The 19,812-nt window shown below is 40.8% G+C and overlaps 1 protein-coding gene across 2 annotated transcripts in view; it reads right to left on the bottom strand.

Annotated features, from left to right (window-relative positions):
* Nucleotides 1–10,494, bottom strand: part of ACADS (acyl-CoA dehydrogenase short chain) — a 461,092-nt gene extending 450,598 nt beyond the window's left edge. Inside the window, exon 1 of one of the 2 annotated variants that reach the window (XM_044068897.1) lies at nt 10,338–10,494. In XM_044068897.1, coding sequence (XP_043924832.1) covers nt 10,338–10,386 — 49 coding nt within the window. In that variant the 5' untranslated portion in view covers nt 10,387–10,494. The remainder of the gene's footprint in view (nt 1–10,337) is intronic. The other variant, XM_044068896.1, reaches the window with a different exon arrangement.
* Between the last annotated feature and the right edge of the window lie 9,318 nt (nt 10,495–19,812).

The raw sequence follows: 19,812 nt of genomic DNA, 5'->3' as shown, positions 1-19,812 counted from the left end.
AACTGTTATAAACTCCCATCATAGCCTAGCTGACCTTAATTTCAATATTGGGACTACAGAGACATTTTCATTCAGTCCTGGGGATCTACCAGCTTACAGAACCAATTGACAATACAGTTCTCTCACTTCAATTTTATTTTCTCAATCCCCCTCTCACGAATATCGTGTGGAATACATTCGAGAACAAAAAATAGAAAGAAGGATTCTTTACAAACTTTTGTGGGTTTGAATAAAGCATCGTTAGGGTCCTGCTTGCAAATGTCAAATGCATGCTCGTATACCCTTCTTTTTAAAGCCTCTCCATTTTCCCTACATAAAAGGAGGGGCATTTCTTGCAGACTGCCAAATAGATAACTCCTTTAGTATCGCAGTTAAAGGAATTACAGGTCAATAATATATTCCTAGCTTGTAGAAACAAATTTTCACCATTATAATGTGGCTACATTGTGCACATTTTCCACATTTATATGTGCCATGTTTTCTACCTTGCTCTACCCTTTCCACAACATTCCTTTCCAAAATTTCTTTAATATTTTTGTCCTTCCTATAGGAAAAAATAACCGGCTGTTGAAAAATATTAGTGAGGTCCGAGAAGTTAGAAAACAAATTCCCATTCTAAATAATTGTTTCTTTAATTAACCCGAGTCGCTGTTATAGTTTAGTATGGAAGCATCACTACACTGGTTTTCTCCTTTCTTTATACTCTCCTCTATTTGAGTCATATTTCCTTCAGAAGTCCTAATACCCACAAAATGGGGCTAAACCTACCAGATCTTCCATCTTTGACTTCCTTCATAACTTCTTCTAACATATTTACTGGATACCTCCTGTCTAAAAACATTTGTTTTAACTTGAAACATTCCCTTTTGAAATCTTCATTATTGGTAGTCATCCTGGAAATTCTAATAAATTTCCCCTTTACCAAGTTCATTTTTTGTTTATAGGGATTAATATAAATTTAATATATAGGAGATATACAGGTAACCTAATAAAGACCATGGCCAATAGCTGAACTATAATAAATATCTTATAGTCATACATTGGTCTAAAGCAGCTGACCATAACATCAACGCATATATTCAAAGTTAAGAGTATAAAATACTCAGCTATCTATAGTTGATGGTGGTTCAGTTTCGGAGCTATGCAGAGTAAACTTGCAAGATTTAAATATATATCTTTCAGCAACTTAAAATACTATATTATTCATACAGAGGCACTGGACCTTGAATTATACATACTATTAAAATATCAAGACGAATAAGGTTCACTCTAAGTATGTAACCCGGAAGGGTTTCATTGCGACAACCTACATTAGTGATATTGTCGTTAAGGCATTCATTTATAAAAAAAATTATTTAAATTATATTTAAACTTTTTAAAAAATCTAACAGCCAATGCAAGTAGGTATTCAGTTGTCCAAATATGGACTGTTAGTAATGAACACCGCAAAAATTTTTAGACAGTGGATTCATCTAATGAAAGGCATTTATGGTAAATCCAGGATTACAGTATATTTCAGTTATTTTGTATTAAACGAACTGGTTGAATAAATGGGATTATCTGCTTTTGTATGGCTATAAAGCCTTGAAAAAATTGGGATATTAATTTATACTAATTGCTTTGGAAATATTTGATAAAGGTCAGAAGGCAGTATACTTTATCTAGCCTTACATTAATGATTCAAATACTATGGATTTTAGATAGTTATGTTTAGAATGCTATAGGATATATATTTCATAGTTGAAATAGATATGTTGATATTTTATAGTAAATATGTTTACTAAATGTACTCCAGTCATTATAGATAGAAAGTATATATATTTTCTATATCTTAACATGCAGAGTAAGCAGTAACAACAGTAGTTAATTAGTAAATAACATTTGTTTTTATGAATTGCTAGAAAGTTACGAAATGTTGCAAGTGTAATAACATCCTGTTTCTGCTGTTAGTGTTTTATTTAACCAAGCAGTTTTTTACCTTTTCTATTTTTACGGAGGGTGAGTTGAATGTCACTTTAAAAGCTGGATTGATTAACAAGATTAGACATGTGATGTATATACAAGGGTTGAATAAGGGTTTTCAAATTTTAACGGTCTGATGAAGCTTATGTGACAGCACTTACCTCTTTGTATACAAAATAAAAAACAGATTTTATTTTACAGAAACAAACGTTGTCTGCACTGTGGATAAGCTGGATTTACCGATATGCCTTGGTTACCTCTTAGCTGCTTTACTTGGAACTACTTTTTTAATAATACAAACAAGTTCATATGCAAATAGTTTTTTTAATCGAAAGAAAGCATTAATAGTCATGAGATATGCCTTATCTAGGCTTCGATTGGTGGAAAGGTATTTAAATTTACATTTAAGGAAGGGGTTAATCAATTGTATTCATCTGCATCTGATGAAGTTCATTTTGAACGAAAAACACAATGAGACATTTAAGCGTTTTGTGTGGAGTAATTGGGAACTGTTTTGCTTTGTCTACATTAAAGTCTTTGGGGTTCGGCCACTCTTACAGCTACTTGTGATTCATTCATTTTATTCTGTATTAGGAGGCATTAAGCATCACTGCAAAAGATAAACTACTTAGTTTGGCTGAAAAGACCAAAAAAAAAAAAAAAAACACTGCTCACAATTGGTGGGATATTTTTACTGGTTGGTCAAAATCAGGAAAAAAAAACTGCTAAATTGGTTGATACATCCTGTATTAGTAGTGTTAGGCATTATAGTCATACTAACTTTCTGGAATTGCTACCCAAGTTGTCATTTGCTAAAAACTTATATAATTCAACAAATCATGATAGTGATAAACTGGGAAAGGATTTCAATGTGTACAACTAAAGTTGAAAATAAGCTGGCATTCTCCACTTTTTAAATGAAAAGGGGGAATTGTGAGGGCAAAGAACAGGTTAAAAATGGACTTGTGGATTTTTTTCTGAAAATGTAAAATAATGTTCTGCATTTCAGTGTGTACAGTGCACGCAAGTAACTAACTTGGCAAAAACATATAGCTTGGCATTCACTGATCAGAAGTAAAATATCTTATCTCTTATAAACTATGCAGCTTGTGAAATTTATTATCTACAAGTAGGTCAAGATGAATTCTTGTATGCAGCTGTCTCTCGTCGATATGCTATGCAAGATAGACTAAGGACGAAAGGAGTTATTCTTCAGGAACAAAGGTTTAAGATATGGAAAACAAACTGTCAGCAGACCAGCTCGAGAGGAAAGACTCATTATTCTGGAAAATTCTCAAAACTGCTGATGCAGGCAGAAAAGACACTATAAAGATTGGGACTTTTTCTTTTGTTATGAGAGACTTTGATTATTCTAAGATGAAGTACGTTTTGATGTAAATCCCTTTCATTGTTAAACTAGATGAAAAACCTTGTGTGCAGTAAATGAAGGTCGTAACAGCAGAACTGTCTCAGTGTCTTCAATGAGTAAAGGTACAGACGACCTGAATAGTTAGTAAAACTTTAATTTGTGGACTGCGGTCACTAAATCATAGCAGGCTTGCCAGTTTCACACTTCACAGCATTCAGAAAATGTTTACTAATTCTACAAGAGAAACACCCAAAAATCTGTTACCGATTTTCTGATTCTTGCTCCAAGATATTGAGAAAGTGCAGAGGTGATGCAATGCGTTGCACTTTACGGTACTGACAGCAGTGACCAGAGATACATTTCTGGGTCATTGTTTATGTATCCATTAATTCATTATTATCTCAAGCAGATATCTGAGGTGTAGACTCGTACAAGAGTATGTGCACGCATGAGTGCAGCAAGCATTGTTCTCAAATGTCCCTAATTTTGCCTCATCTTTGAAGTCTGTTCCTCATAAAATTTGTGCTTTTCTAGCACTCACTAAATAATGACACACATAGAAGTTGCAGACTTCCAATAATGCAAAACATGTTACACTAGCAACATTTAAGTATACAAGAGCTAGATTTAAAAGCTGTTCCTGCTCTTGGGCCTTTGTCTTGGATTTTTGAGGTTAGATGCCAAGAGAGCATAGGGGTCACATGGGTCGCACTGTACGGTTCTCACAACCACTTGCTGAAATACATTTCAGGATAATAACTTGTGTATGTTTGTACAGAAATTTGATTACAAGCAAATATCCGAGTTGTATACAATCATAACAGGCTGTAATTGATGCCTACACCAGTAAAATTTGTTTATACTATATGGTTTCCTATATCCCATATTAGTCATGGCGTAAAGGAAGGAATCAATAGCAGTAAATGGGAGCATCATTACATGACCTGTATTCTTGGAGTATGATCCTTATTTTTCTTCTTTTACTGACTGTTTATTACTTGGTTGTGAATAAACTGGATAATATGAAGTCTAGAAGTTTAATGTTCACATTGTAACTCTAAATACACTTGTTTTTGCAGATGTGGAAGTGAAATGCATCACGCTGAGCTCCAACAGTGGTCGGCTAGCACTTAGTGCAGATAAGTACGGCTATGACTGTTAATGAGCCATTTCCTATATCGATTCCCTCAGCCTTCATTTATCTTTGTGTTCTGAGGAAGTCAATTCACTGGCAATGCTTCTGGTCTGCCTATGAAAAGGGACACTTACATGCAGTCGCCCATTACATGCTGTTAGCAAAAGCGTTGCACACCATCTTTGAATCCCTGCACTCTTAACATAGATAGTAATTAGTACGATCTATGTTTTTAACTACGAATCCCAGCAAAACTCTTGTAGTTTAATTACTTGCCAGACTGCACTTTTAATAAATGTGAATTTCAAGGCATGAGAAGTTTTACTATTGCTCATGCTATGATGTGAAACTTTGTTTTGCTTAGAAAATGGCTGGAAAGTGTTTGGTGTAAAATTTAAAGTAAATCCAAATCTCTGATCACTATATAAATAAACAAGAAAATAGTATGCACACTGTTATGTTTGAACAGTATTTAATTGTAATTATTTAATAACTTCCTAGGTATAGTCATATTTTGACTCTGTAAACTGCTTCTTGAACTAAGTGTAGTAGCATATTTTTGCATATGTTTTACAGCATATCCTTGCATCTGTAAATATATTTTGTTAGTTTCTTACGTGATCCTGTTCACCCAGGCTGTGCATGCAAATAGCCACTGAGATCACTGCACTGCCCTGGTATACAAATATAAATAAATAATTGTGGACAGACAAGTAACAGGATACTGGTATAGCTGGAGGCCCCCCCCCCCCAGTCCATCATCCTGGGCCCCCCATGTAACCATGATCTACCTTGGTCTTTGTTCACAGATACTAATAGTGCATCAGTATTAGAGTGTGCTTGTTTAGGAGACTTGAGTACAACTGACTGCTCTCCTTGAAGAGATATGGTATTAGGAAAGCCTAAAGGGGTAACCTGGGTTAAATGGGAGTCTGTCACTATACTCGCATATTAGAACTCCAAGTACAAGTCAGACTCAGTGATGGTATTTGAGGTGGAGGTTGTTTTAAGCTGGTATATCTCAAACTAACCGATAATATTTTTAGCACTGCTGCCCACTTTCCTTTTCAAATGCACCATCTGGATTTCCAAATCTGATGAATACTCACATTTGTTACAAGCAGACATTTCTATACTAGAAAACAAACCTATCCTGTTCTTGAACACAGACCATTTTATACAAATCCAGTTCCTTCCTTCCATGCACCAAATTGGAGGATATACCCAGCTTTGCAACTCCTATCTAGGTCTTCAATTTCAGCCTGTACCATAAACAGTGTGGAGAATTAACAATACATAATATAAAGCGGTAGCAATCCCTCAGTCAAACAATTCCACCAAGGGAAGCTAATAAAAATACATAAATAAATAAACAAAATATTTAAATTGTAGCTGAAACAATTACCACCAATCATAACAGCAGTCCATATAACAGCTTGCCCCTAGTCAAACAGGTACATTGGGGCTTAGCATGTGGGCAAGGAATGGGTCTTGAAAAGCAGCAAATACAACACACAAAAAATACACACAAACATGGGGAAAAAAGGCAGGGAGAACAACTTCAACATTTCCCATCTCAAGTTGTCACACATTTACAACTTTTCTTTATTCAAACAATTTCACTTAGGGTAGATACTGAAAGAAAAAAAATGTTGCTACAGAAAGGATGGTCTTGACAAACTCAATCATAGAAGCAGTCCACTTGCTAGAGCCCACAGTTAAATAATCCTGTTTCATCTATGGTGAAATAAATCAAACCCACAAACATCAACATTAAGCCATTATACAATGATGCATAAAAAGGAAAGAAAAATAGAATCATAGGGCCTTTGTTTTATTTTTAACAGCAGTTCACAACTCCTAAACACCAAGCTGGTCAAACCGGCACACTGTTATGGTGAGGGACATCTTGTCAGCATGCACTTGGCTACTTTACTGATGCCAGCTGCCTTTTTTTCTGTGCAGTGGTTGCATTGTTGCCTCACAGCAAGAGGTTCGCCGGTTTGATTCTCAACTGGGGTGCCTTCTGTGCGGAGTCTGCAAGTCTTCCCTGTGTCCGTGTGCTCCGGTTTCCTCCCATGCATCTGGAGCCTTTTCCCCCGGGCCTCCACTGAAAATTGGCTTTGTTCCAAGTCGGACTTTCTCGGTAAACAAATAATAACAAAGGTGCTTTTTCCTACTATCTCTGTATACCCTTTGTTTAAACAATGCAATTGCTACCTTAACCATTCTTTTATTTAACATTTGTTTAGTGAAAATCTGTAATCCATTTTCTGTGTTTCTTTTTTCAAAAATACACATATTGACAGACGTAAAAAAATGAACGGTTTTATTCTATTCTACATTTTAAAAGCTAATAAAATATTTTTGCTTTAAGGTTGTCGTGTACAGAGCATGTCTATGGACTTTTCAACTGACAAGGTATGTCTCGTGCTCCACAGATCAAAAGTCAGTTAAAACATGCTTTAGAAGTGCAAGACAATAAAGAATGGCTTCTTATACCTATGTCACTTCAAAAATACACACTAAACTGTACTGAAAAAGGCCCCTGATATGTAATGTATGCAATGGATGAAAAATCCAAACAGTCATTTATTAACAAAATACTTTCAAATGTGGTTCCTTGTTTCATTACAGAATAAAGAGCACACGCAGCAGTCATATCAGCACTGTGAATGAGACTTTTCTGTTATTCACTTCATTTCTAAAAGCACTTTACATCCTCTTCTTACCACTGAAGCTATCAGTGGTTCACATCTAATTTCAACCAAGAGAGGCACACCAACTCTAACCCTACAGCCAGCAACCAAAGATGTGTGCCTGGTAGTTTGGGGAAGCAGTAGATTGGTGTCAATAAATCCTCCATCTTGCCACATCATCATCATGTTTGGCTCTAAATAAGCCATAAACATCATATTTTCAAAGTAAATTATTTGACTGTCAGATCAATGTCAGAAGGAAGACAGTTATCAGATATCATTCATAAAGGATGCCAACAACAACCTGCTCACCACTCCATAGGACATCACAAAGAGCTAGAAGGAGCACTTCCTGTAGCTTGTGAAAGAAGAAAACCATAAAGAAGCTGTACTTCCCCAGACACAGCAAACAAAGAAAGAGGAAGAACTCCTCACCCTAGAAGAGGGTAAAAGCAACATTAAAGAAAATTAAGTCAGGGAAAGCTGCGGGATTAGATGAAATCACTGCAGATATGATCAAGATCCTGGGTAAATGAGGGTACACATAGCAGTAAGGAGAGATAGGCATACCTCAGATAACAAGAGAATAAGCATTTTCTTGACAGTGTACAAGAACAAGACAGATATTCACAACTGTAGGCAGTACAGAGGTATCGAACTCCTATCACACTGCATGAAAATGCTAGGCAGGGTGAATGATAAATGAAAGATGGGAGATGAGCAGTTTGGATTCAGATCAGCATGCAGCACAATCAACTCGATGTCTGCAGTGAGAAAGGAAAGAAAAAAAGCTAGAGATGAGGAAAGAGTCAAACTGTGCATTCCTAGACTTGGAAAAGTCATATGACAAGATGCCAAGAAAGCTGACTTGAGCAGTCCTCCAGTGGCTCAACGTCCCAGAAACATTGGTACAATTAGTGCAGGCTTTGTACAAGCACCCAATGACACAAGCAAAACAGTTTTAAATCACACATGAATATAAACTCGTGTGGTGTAAATAGACTACACATCAGGTTGATCATTTGCGAGGGGTGTAAATAGGAGCGACTGCACAAATGTGCACATGCTCAGTACTGTAATCATACTAAGATCAATTATATGAAGTTACATTCTGGGTTTGTATTAGATAGTGTATTTGCTAGCTTTGCTTAATGTAGTTTATTGGTGGTTTTGCATGTAGTTTATGGTTTGAGGTAGGGGTTACGCATCTGGTTTATTTTTATGGTGTTAAAACTGGTAACAGTGTTTTTTTTTTTTGCATCAATTCGTAACATTGCTGACTTTACTTAACTACCAGAATTACATAAAATAAAGTCAAACATTTTTTTTTAGTGTTGTGTGGCAAGATTTTGTGTGTAGGTAGTTGGGGTTGGCTAGGGCTTTTGCTTTGTTAGCGTGTTTTTAATTGGATTTTTTTTTTAGCTATGAGGTAGGGCTTTTCCAAGATTGTGAGGCACTGAAGAGAGGACCCTTTCTCAGATCATTGTATGACCTCACTGTTGATATATTTAAGTAGCAGGGAGCGTGGGAGTACAGAGGGATTCACTATTTATTAAAAAAAAAATATATATATATATATATATATATATATATATATATATATATATATATATATAGTTTCTTAGAGTGCATTTGCTTGGTAGGCGTTGTCTGCCTTCACTATTCACGGTCTTCACTGTTCAGTGTTATAATGCATAATTTTGATTTCTAACACTTTTGCTGGTTCATACCGTAAATGGAAAACATCGGTATATTATTTAGCAAGCTCAGTTTATTTTTCATTACATAAAATGATGAGCTTTAATGTAAATTGGAAATGAGAAGTAAACTCTGCTGGGTAAGGTTGAGTGAAATCTTTTTTGTAAACAGCAACAACATTTAAAGTATGTTACTATGTTTGTTACTGTACGATATAAAGTCCAATAAACTTATGCTATTATATCTGTTACTGTACAGCATAAAAGCCAATAAATATTTTATTATCTGTACCTGCAAAGGAGTTCCGCTGTGGCGACCCCTAACCTGGAAAAGCCGAAAGACACAACAACCTGCAAATACATTTTGTTTATAGGTGGTTACTAGGCTAGTGGCCCAAGAGCCATTTTAAGCATAGCCATGCTTACGCTATCACAGCCATATCTCAGTACCCCAAGGAATTTTACGGTTACTATATAGGCTTGTACACATCAATCATTCACAGGCTGCACCTGTCCAGGGCTAAATGTGTGATTTCCCATCTATTTGTCCAAGTTACGTTTGAATAGGGTTAGGGATTAGCTTTGCTTCACATGAGTGGGAAGCTTGTTCCTCAAAGGGGCCACTCTTTGAAACGCATACCTGCCCCTCCAACATGTCCTACTTACATCCCAGATGAGGTTTAGCTCATTAAAACGGATATTTATGGTGCCATTTGTTTTGCGGATATGCAACAAATCCATCAACCTGGAATCAGAACATGCTTATTAAACTAGGGGCATCGCAATGGCAATTACTGCCCGTTGGTTATATGGTTACCACCTTTTCAAATGCCCAAAGTGGGACATTTTTTGTAGAAATGTGAGATTTTGCAGGACAAAACTTACCCACGGCCAGTGCAAAGGATAGAACTTCACATTTTTGCCAAAATAAAAGCTTATGTTTGTAGCATTTGAGTTGCTTATGCTATTTCAAATAATATTTATGTGTTTCAGATACAAAATAACTGTTTTATGCAACTATTAAAGAAAAGTTAAGAAATACATTTTGTCTTAAAATCTCAGGACATTTGCCATTTTTTAGTTTTTTTCGCAGGACACAACTGCCCAAAGTGGGACCGTCCCTCACAACCTAGTTGGTTACACAATGCGAAACACTAATTATGTTTTTAAGAAATCCCTACCAGTGCAGCTCCTCTCATTCTATTTATTACTGTAAACCACCCGTAAAGTACCCCAAAACGTATCCATTGAGTCTTGCGGTTTAAAATAAAAATGTGTAGACCTTCTCTTAAACACGAGTCAGTTCTGTATGGTTTGTTGTTGCAAAACACTTGGAAAAGGTGCAGCATCACGACAGGCTACTACAGTTTAACGGTGAAACTTTACAACGCTTTTGCCACGTTTGCTCTTCTTATAAATTACTCTAACTTTAGCGCACAACAAAAACAACATGCACAGTTTTCCCTTCAACTGACCTCTTGTAGCAGAGCCATATATCCTAGCTACCAGCCGGACGGCCATCATCGCTGCACACAGCCAGCAGCTTGCGTCCTTGTGAATTCTGACCCCCGGGCACTATTGCAAGAGTGTTCCGTGTGACTGCTTGCATCCTTTTTAACTCTAATCCGCAGCATTGGAGCGGGGGCGCCTGGTTGTCAGGTGACACCTATGTGTGTAGCCAATGGAAACCTTCCGTGCCACGGAGTTTCAGTTTGGCAGTAAGGCAGGGTCAATGGGTATAATAAATGTGAAGTAAAGGTTACTCATCCCTACTCAGTTTGTATGAAGTTAGGCATGCTATTAAAAATACGAGTTTCTCAATTGTCTCATCGTAAAAAAAGATGGTTGCTTGGATACGTTGTATGATTTATGGTGACCACAACGACGATAAAATACATATGGGAAATATAGTGAAGTCAGTCAACAAGCATGTTTTAAAAACTGGGCGGGAACAGGAGTACTAGAAAGCCCACGCATATATTGGGAAAATAAAAACTCCAGAATCCATACGACTTGGAAATGGATATCTCAACTGCCATGATTTTGGTTCTCAAATTTAACCTTGCTCTTCCTAGATTTACAATCTTCTTCATAAAGTTCTGTTTATGGCTACATACTTTAGTTTATTATATACATAAACTAAGTCTGTAAATGATTCACTACCATTAACTATATATGGTCTAGTATATAAAGGATTTCTCTTGTTAAAAATAAAGTGCTCCTGTTTCTCACCCTCTAATGTAATTTTTTATTAAGTGGAGCTGTGACATGGATATTGTACCATAAAGCAACAGTAGCCAAAGTAAAAATATCTTTAATTCAACTTGTGACGACCGTGCCCTGGCCCAGCAATCAAGGAGCCTCAGTCCTCACCACTAACACCAGGGAGGTTGTCTCCTAGAAGAGGAAAGGATAACTAATACACACAGTAAAGTACAATTTCCCTTAAGTGCACACAGAGATCACAGTCAGTCTGGGGCTGGCTGCTCCCTTGCTCACCAGGTCACCAATAAGACTCCCCACTGGCACAGCTATAGGTTCCAGGTCTCAGGCTAACTGGGAAAGCTAGAACCTCCAGTACTCTCTCTGTCCAACCAGTGCTTCGTGTCCCTGCCAAGTAGCTGACACAACACACACACACTTTGAGATAAGTATTTATACAACTTCACAGACTCTCCTGGGAAAGGCTGACACAGATACTCCAGCTGTGCCCCTTTACCCAGACTATATGGTAGTAATTACTGCCACCACCCAATTAATACTAAAAGGCCCTTAAAAGGGTGTCCAATTATTACTGTGCAATATTATTATCCAATGGTAATGTGACTATACAGTCTAAGGCTTATCAGAGTGGCCTATTACAATAAACTCTATATAAATATGCAATGTACTCTAGAGCTTATCTCTACACAAACCAGCCACAGGTAGAAGGTTTTAAAAATATTTAATAATAAATAATTAAAACAAGACAAAACTACTACACCACATAGATATCTATGAGTCCAGAGATCACACAGAAACTTAAAATAATACAGTAGGACATGTCTGATTTAAAAAAAAATATACCTAATTAATCTTTACTAGCTTTAACTATTCCTACAAGAAATCACAGTGCTAAAAACTTACACGTGAGCATAAGCAGAGTGCTGGCTGGTAAGTTGGATATCAAGATCAAAATGCTCTCTATCTCTCTCTCAGACACAGTTTATAAAACATCACTAACAAACACGTCTCTGGGTCCTCCCCAGATTACATCATTTTTGACACTTAGGTTTTCCCAGTATTCATATTGCATCATCTTGACATCTGCTTTGAGTTCCCAGGCTAATAGAAAATCCATTTACATTATTTAGCAAGCTAACACCTGCATGGGAGAATACAACACTAAAAGGCATTTCACATATACACTCTAGCAATTAGTCCTTAGTTAACACAATAGATAGAATGTCTTCAGCCAGCCTGACCAGAACCAACTTTAAAGATCAAAGAATGTCATAAAATCATTTCAATTTCAAAAGACAAATTTGAAAGGCTTGACTTATTTTTTCTTTACAGCAAGGGGGCAATGTTGTAATAATCTTGAAGTTCACATTTTATAGTGTTTTTCCTTCATTTAAAAACACAAGCCTGTATTTTACATTTATTTATACAGTTGATAGAATTATATATCAAATTCTATTTGACTAGGCTGGCAGCCTTCGCCCATTTCTTACAAATCGTCACATGTCTTCCCCCACCCCCCGGAGAACTCAAGCAAGTTTTTCAAGTGCCCCTTGAGAAACATCGCTTGAGAGTGTCAGGTTTATCTGGGTGTACCTCACCCCATTCCCTGTCTTGAGAGCCCATATGCACTGGCATTGTACTCCCACTGCGGTGCTGCACTGACATAACATATGCTTGCAACCCCAGACTCCATCTTAGCAACTTGGCATTTTGCTGACTGGCTCTGTTTAACCATGTTAGAGGGTTGTGATCTGTCATCACAGTGAATTTTCTTCCATACAGATAAGGGTGAAGTTTTTGTAGTGCCCACACTATGGCTAGACATTCCTTTTCTACCGCTGCATAGCATTCCTCCCTGGGTTGGAGCCTACGACTGAGGTAAACCACTCCCTCTGAAGAGCTTTGTCTAAATACAGCCCCCACCCCATAGTTTGAAGCATCCACCTCCACAACAAAGTCTTTGCTGTAGTTTGGACTGGCTAACACAGTGGGTCCTCCCAAAGCTTTCTTAAGCTTCTGAAATGCCTGCTCACATGCTGGGGTCCACACTACCTTACCTGCCCTGTTCTTACTTGTCAAGTCTGTGAGGGGAGCAGCTAGGGTACTATAATTGGGAACAAACTTTCTGTAGTACCCTGCTGTCCCTAAGAATGCCCTCACATGCTTTTTGGTAACAAGTGCAGGCCATGCCTGAATAGCTTCCACTTTGGCAGGTTCTGGCCTTATCTTACTACTACCCACTCTATGTACTAGGTAGGAGACCTCTGCCATACCCACCTGACATTTGTGCAGCTTAATGGTCAACCCTGCCCTCTGTAGTCTGCCCAGCACCTCCCTGACATGCTGAAAGTGCTCTTGCCAGGAATGGCTGTAGATAGCAATATCATCCATGTAAGCAAGGGCAAACCCTCCTGCTCCTGCTAAGATATGATCTAACAGCCTCTGGAAAGTTGCTGGGGCATTCTTCATCCTAAAGGGCATCTTTGTGAACTCATACAAGCCAAAAGGAGTCACAAAGGCTGACTTCTCTCTAGCACTGGGAGTCAAGGGCACCTGCCAGTAACCCTTGGTAAGATCAATGGTTGTAAGATACTTAGCCCCACCCAGCTGCTCTAGGGCTTCATCTGTCCTAGGCATGGGGTAAGCATCCGACTCTGTGTGACTATTTAATTTCCTGTAATCCACACAGAACATGTTGCTGCCATCCATCTTTGGCACCAACACCACTGGTAAGGCCCAGGGACTGTTGGACTCTTGAATCATCCCTAGTTCCAACATCTCCTGTACCTCTTCCCTCAGTGCCTGTTTGACTCTCTCGGGCACCATATAAGGGGCCTGCCTGATAGGCCTCTGGGGTTCTGTATCCACCTGGTGCTGCACCAGGTGGGTGCTCCCTGGTTTCCCAGTGAACATGCCCCCAAACTCCTGCAACACTGCTCAGATTTCTCGAACCTGGGTAGGAGATAGCTGCTGGGACATTGCTACCCCTTCCACCAAGGTGTCAGCCCGAGCCTCACTGAGGAGATCCGTCCCCATATCTCTCTCAGACTCCTCCTGCTATCCATTGCAAATGCTCAGCACAAGGGCCTTCCTACCATGGTAAGCTTTCATCATGTTAACACGGTACAATTTGTGCCCCTGCCATCCTTCCCAAGCTGCTTGCAACCTGTTGCGCTTGACAGGAATGAGAACCATCACCTGCTGCCCTACAGCATACTTCCTAACTCGAGCATTCCTGTCATACCACACTTTTTTCTGTTGTTGAGCTTCTGCCAGGTTCTCCTGGGCCAGGCCCATGAGTTCCCTGAGCCTTGTCCTGAGGTTCAGGACATATGCCACAACAGACTCCTTGTGAGACTCACACTCACCTTCCCCCTCATCTCGAATTAAATCTAGAGGTCCACTCACCCTATGCTCATACAACAACTCAAAGGGTGAAAAACCTGTGGATTCCTGGGTACCTCTCTGTAAGCAAACAACAGATGGGGCAAATATTTGTCCCACTCCCGCTTAAACTGATCAGCAAATGCCCGTAGCATGGACTTGATTGTAGAGTTTAACCTCTCAACAAGACCATTAGTCTGGGGATGGTAGGGGTGGTCTTCATGTGCTTCACCCCACAGGACTTCCACAGACAAGCCAGCAGGTCTGACATAAAATTGGCACCTCTGTCAGACAGTATTTCCTTTGGGAAACCTACCCTGCAAAGCATTTGCCACCTTCTCTGCCTCAATAGAGGACAAAGCCACTGCCTCAGGGTATTGTGTAGTATAATCTACAATCATTAGGATATACTTTTTCCCTGTGGAAGGTACTATAATTGGGAACAAACTTTCTGTAGTACCCTGCTGTCCCTAAGAATGCCCTCACATGCTTTTTGGTAACAAGTGCAGGCCATGCCTGAATAGCTTCCACTTTGGCAGGTTCTGGCCTTATCTTACTACTAACCACTTTATGTACTAGGTAGGAGACCTCTGCCATACCCACCTGACATTTGTGCAGCTTAATGGTCAACCCTGCCCTCTGTAGTCTGCCCAGCACCTCCCTGACATGCTGAAAGTGCTCTTGCCAGGAATGGCTGTAGATAGCAATATCATCCATGTAAGCAAGGGCAAACCCTCCTGCTCCTGCTAAGATATGATCTACCAGCCTATGGAAAGTTGCTGGGGCATTCTTCATCCTAAAGGGCATCTTTGTGAACTCATACAAGCCAAAAGGAGTCACAAAGGCTGACTTCTCTCTAGCACTGGGAGTCAAGGGCACCTGCCAGTAACCCTTGGTAAGATCAATGGTTGTAAGATACTTAGCCCCACCCAGCTGCTCTAGGGCTTCATCTGTCCTAGGCATGGGGTAAGCATCCGACTCTGTGTAACTATTTAATTTCCTGTAATCCACACAGAACATGTTGCTGCCATCCATCTTTGGCACCAACACCACTGGTAAGGCCCAGGGACTGTTGGACTCTTGAATCATCCCTAGTTCCAACATCTCCTGTACCTCTTCCCTCAGTGCCTGTTTGACTCTCTCAGGCACCATATAAGGGGCCTGCCTGATAGGCCTCTGGGGTCCTGTATCCACCTGGTGCTGCACCAGGTGGGTGCTCCCTGGTTTCCCAGTGAACATGCCCCCAAACTCCTGCAACACTGCTCGGATTTCTCGAACCTGGGTAGGAGATAGCTGTTGGAACATTGCTACCCCTTCCATCGAGGTGTCAGCCCGAGCCTCACTGAGGAGATCCGTCCCCATATCTCTCTCAGACTCCTCCTGCAATCCATTGCAAATGCTCAGCACAAGGGCCTCCCTACCATGGTAAGGTTTCATCATGTTAACACGGTACAATTTGTGCCCCTGCCATCCTTCCCAAGCTGCTTGCAACTTGTTGTGCTTGACAGGAATGAGAACCATCACCTGCTGCCCTACAGCATACTTTCTAGCTCGAGCATTCCTGTCATACCACACCTTTTTCTGTTGTTAAACTTCTGCCAGGTTCTCCTGGGCCAGGCCCATGAGTTCCCTGAGCCTTGTCCTGAGGTTCAGGACATATGCCACAACAGACTCCTTGTGAGACTCACACTCACCTTCCCCCTCATCTCAAATTAAATCTAGAGGTCCCCTCACCCTATGCTCATACAACAACTTAAAGGGTGAAAAACCTGTGGATTCCTGGGTACCTCTCTGTAAGCAAACAACAGATGGGGCAAATATTTGTCCCACTCCTGCTTAAACTGATCAGCAAATGCCTGTAGCATGGACTTGAGTGTAGAGTTTAACCTCTCAACAAGACCATTAGTCTGGGGATGGTAGGGGGTGGTCTTCATGTGCTTCACCCCACAGGACTTCCACAGACAAGCCAGCAGGTCTGACATAAAATTGGCACCTCTATCAGACAGTATTTCCTTTGGGAAACCTACCCTGCAAAGCATTTGCCACCTTCTCTGCCTCAATAGAGGACAAAGCCACTGCCTCAGGGTATTGTGTAGTATAATCTACAATCATTAGGATATACTTTTTCCCTGGGGAGCTTGGGGTACTCAGAGGACCCACAATATCTATAGCTACTCTCTGAAATGGCTCCTCAAAAACAGACAAAGGCATCAAAGGAGCTTTCACCTTGTCTCCTGCCTTGTCTACGTTTTGGTACTGCTCACAGGTCCTGCAGTACCCTGTTACATCTCTGGAAATTCCAGGCCAACAGAAGTTTTGCATAATACACCTCTTTGTACATTTTATGCCCATATGACCTGCAAATGGAATATCATGGGCTATGGCTAGAAGCGCCATATGGTAAGCTGTAGGTACTACCAACTGCTGTACTCTCTCACCTTCTAGCCCTCCCTCAGGGGTCCACTCTCTGCACAGCAACTCTTTGTTCCAGTATACAGATTCCCCCTTCTCTTGAGAATCAGGTGCCTCCCTAGCTATCTGCCTCAGGCCTTGCAATGTAGGGTCTGAGAGCTGAGCCTGTCTCAAGTCTCTCCTTGTAATACTTCCCAGCTCCCCTTCCACTGGATGTCTGGCATCCTCTGACAGCGGTGCCTCACTGTCAGCCTGGGTACTACTACTCACCTCTACCTTTGCAGTTACCCTGTCCAAGGGAACATCAGTACCCACAAGCAGCTGTGGCTCCCATTCAGTCTCACTGCTACAGCGTAGCTCACTCCCTGAAGTAACCACCTCAGCAGTCCTGGCTGCAAGTATGCAGTCTGTCTGGGTCTCCCTCAGGCTACCAGACCCACATGCTTGTCTCCTAGCCTTACTGCATAGTACTGCCTCTTCCAAATTCTTCCTTCTCAGGACATCTGCAGGATGGTAGTTCCATACCCCTGTTGTCTCAAGACAACCTACTAGTGGCATTTTGTCTTTACCACTTACTGGCTCCCTCACCTTTGGTTCCTCACGTTGCCTCTGTGGACACCTGTATGCCCCATGGCCCCACTGATTGCATTGAAAACATTTAACCCTAGCTCCTGGATGTGTACCTGGACTAGTGGCTTCCCCTGCTACTGGCAGATTCTGTTGGGGCAGTCTGTGCTGCCCATCATGGGTTCCTTTAGTCCCATGAGCAGTACTGGGGGTCCCTTTCCTGTGCAGGGCTGCCCTGCTTGCTAGGTCTCCCTTCTTCCCCAACTCCTCTGAAGTAGCACACTGTCTATCAGCTAACCAGATCCTCATGTCCTCAGGCAAAGTGCTAAGGGCTTGTTCCCTTACCAAAAGGTCTGCCAGCCCTTCAAAGGTGGTGACCTGACATCCACTCACCCAGCTATGAAAATAAGTGCTCAGTTCAGCAACATATTCACATACATTTTCATCTGCCTTGCTTCTATGCTCACAAAACTTTTTCTTACACATTTCAGGTGTTAGCATACAACATTCTAATAAATGTCTTTTTACAGCAGTATAATCAAAACAGTCAGTGTCATGCATTTTTGCTAAAGAAGTTACAGCTTTACCATGGATTAAGGGGGTCAGGATCCATACCCAGACCCCTTGGTCAACTTCATACTGTTTACATACCCGCTCAAACGTATGAATGAAGCTATCAAAATTACCCCCCTCTTTAAACCGTGGAAGAAATTTACTGACTTTTTGTGCTTCTGGGGTCCGGTTACTCCCTTCCCCATTACCTCCATGACTCTGGAGAAGAGTCAGCATTTCCCTCTCATGCTTTCTCTACTGTTCCTGTTCTTCAGCTTCTAAGCTCCTCATTCTCTCAGCTGCTTCTAGTTCCATATGCCTGGCCTCCAACTCAAGTCTCTTCAGCTCCAGCTGGACTTTTAAGTCCACTGCAGAAAGGTTGAGCTGTCCATTCTCCGAGGATATTGTATCTCCACTGTCAGTCTGATTGTCCTCCAGGCTGCTGTTTTCTGATGCAGCTGTAACCAAGGCTGCAATCAGGTCAGCTTTAGTCAGGTTGCCATACACCAGTCACCTAGTCTGGCACATCTCCGCCAGCTGGCTCCTTGTCAGCTTTCCATACTCCTTTGCTGACATGCTGCCTGCTCACCCTAACACTAAGCTAACAAAAGAAATAAAACAATTGTGATCTGAACTCTGAGTATACACTGCGTGGCTGTTTTAGACCACAAAACACTTTTAGAGATCACTGTACATAAGCTACAGGAATTTGCTCTTCCCACACCACTACAAGCCAATTAGTATGTGAAGTAGATTCCATTACTGCCAAACACTTGTGACGACCGTGCCCTGGCCCAGCAATCAAGGAGCCTCAGTCCTCACCACTAACACCAGGGAGGTCATCTCCTAGAAGAGGAAAGGATAACTAATACACACAGTAAAGTACAATTTCCTTAAGTGCACACAGACATCACAGTCAGTCTGGGGCTGGCTGCTCCCTTGCTCACCAGGTCCCCAATAAGACTCCCCACTGGCACAGCTATAGGGTCCAGGTCTCAGCCTAACTGGGCAAGCTAGAGGTTCTAGCTTGCCCAGTCATACCAAGCACCCTTCTAGCAGCCTCCCTTACTAGCTCTGCTGTAGTTACCCAGCTATTCGGTAACTCTTCACTGCCACCCAGTGCCTGTCTTAACTCTTCCTTGAACTCCACCTCACAATTACCCTTTTTCAATTTCCACCATTTGATCCTTGGTGCTGTCCTCACACTCATCCTCCTCTTCTTGATCACCAGTGTCATCCTACAAACCATTATCTTATGCTGCCTAACTACACTTTCTCCTGCCACCACTTTACAGTCTCCAATCTCCTTCAGATTGGCCCTTCTACATAAGATATAATCCACCTGTGTGCATCTTCCTCCACTCTTGTATGTCATCCTATGCTCCTCCCTCTTGTTAAAATATGTATTCATCACAGCCATGTCCATCCTTTTCGCAAAGTCCACTACCATCTGACCTTCTGCATTCCTTTGCTTAACACCATACCTACCCATCACTTCCTCATCCCCTCTGTTTCCTTCAACAACATACCCATTGAAATTTGCTCCAATCACCAGTCTCTCACCCTTGGGTACAGTCATCACCACTTCATCCAACTCACTCCAAAATTTTTCTTTCTCATCCATCGCACACCCAACTTGTGGAGCATATGCACTAACAACATTCATCATTACACCATCAATTTCCAGCTTCATAAACATCACTCTATCTGACACTCTTTTCACCTCCAAAACACTCTTAGCATACTATTCCTTCAGGATAATGCCTACGCCATTTCTCCTCCTATCCACACCATGATAAAACAATTTGAAAC

This window comes from Protopterus annectens, chromosome 4.part0 (assembly GCF_019279795.1).
Source record: "Protopterus annectens isolate FY-2018-M chromosome 4.part0, PAN1.0, whole genome shotgun sequence".
NCBI lineage: Eukaryota > Metazoa > Chordata > Ceratodontiformes > Protopteridae > Protopterus > Protopterus annectens.
Note: the sequence above shows the minus strand (reverse complement) of the source record. Positions and strands in the feature narration are given on the sequence as shown.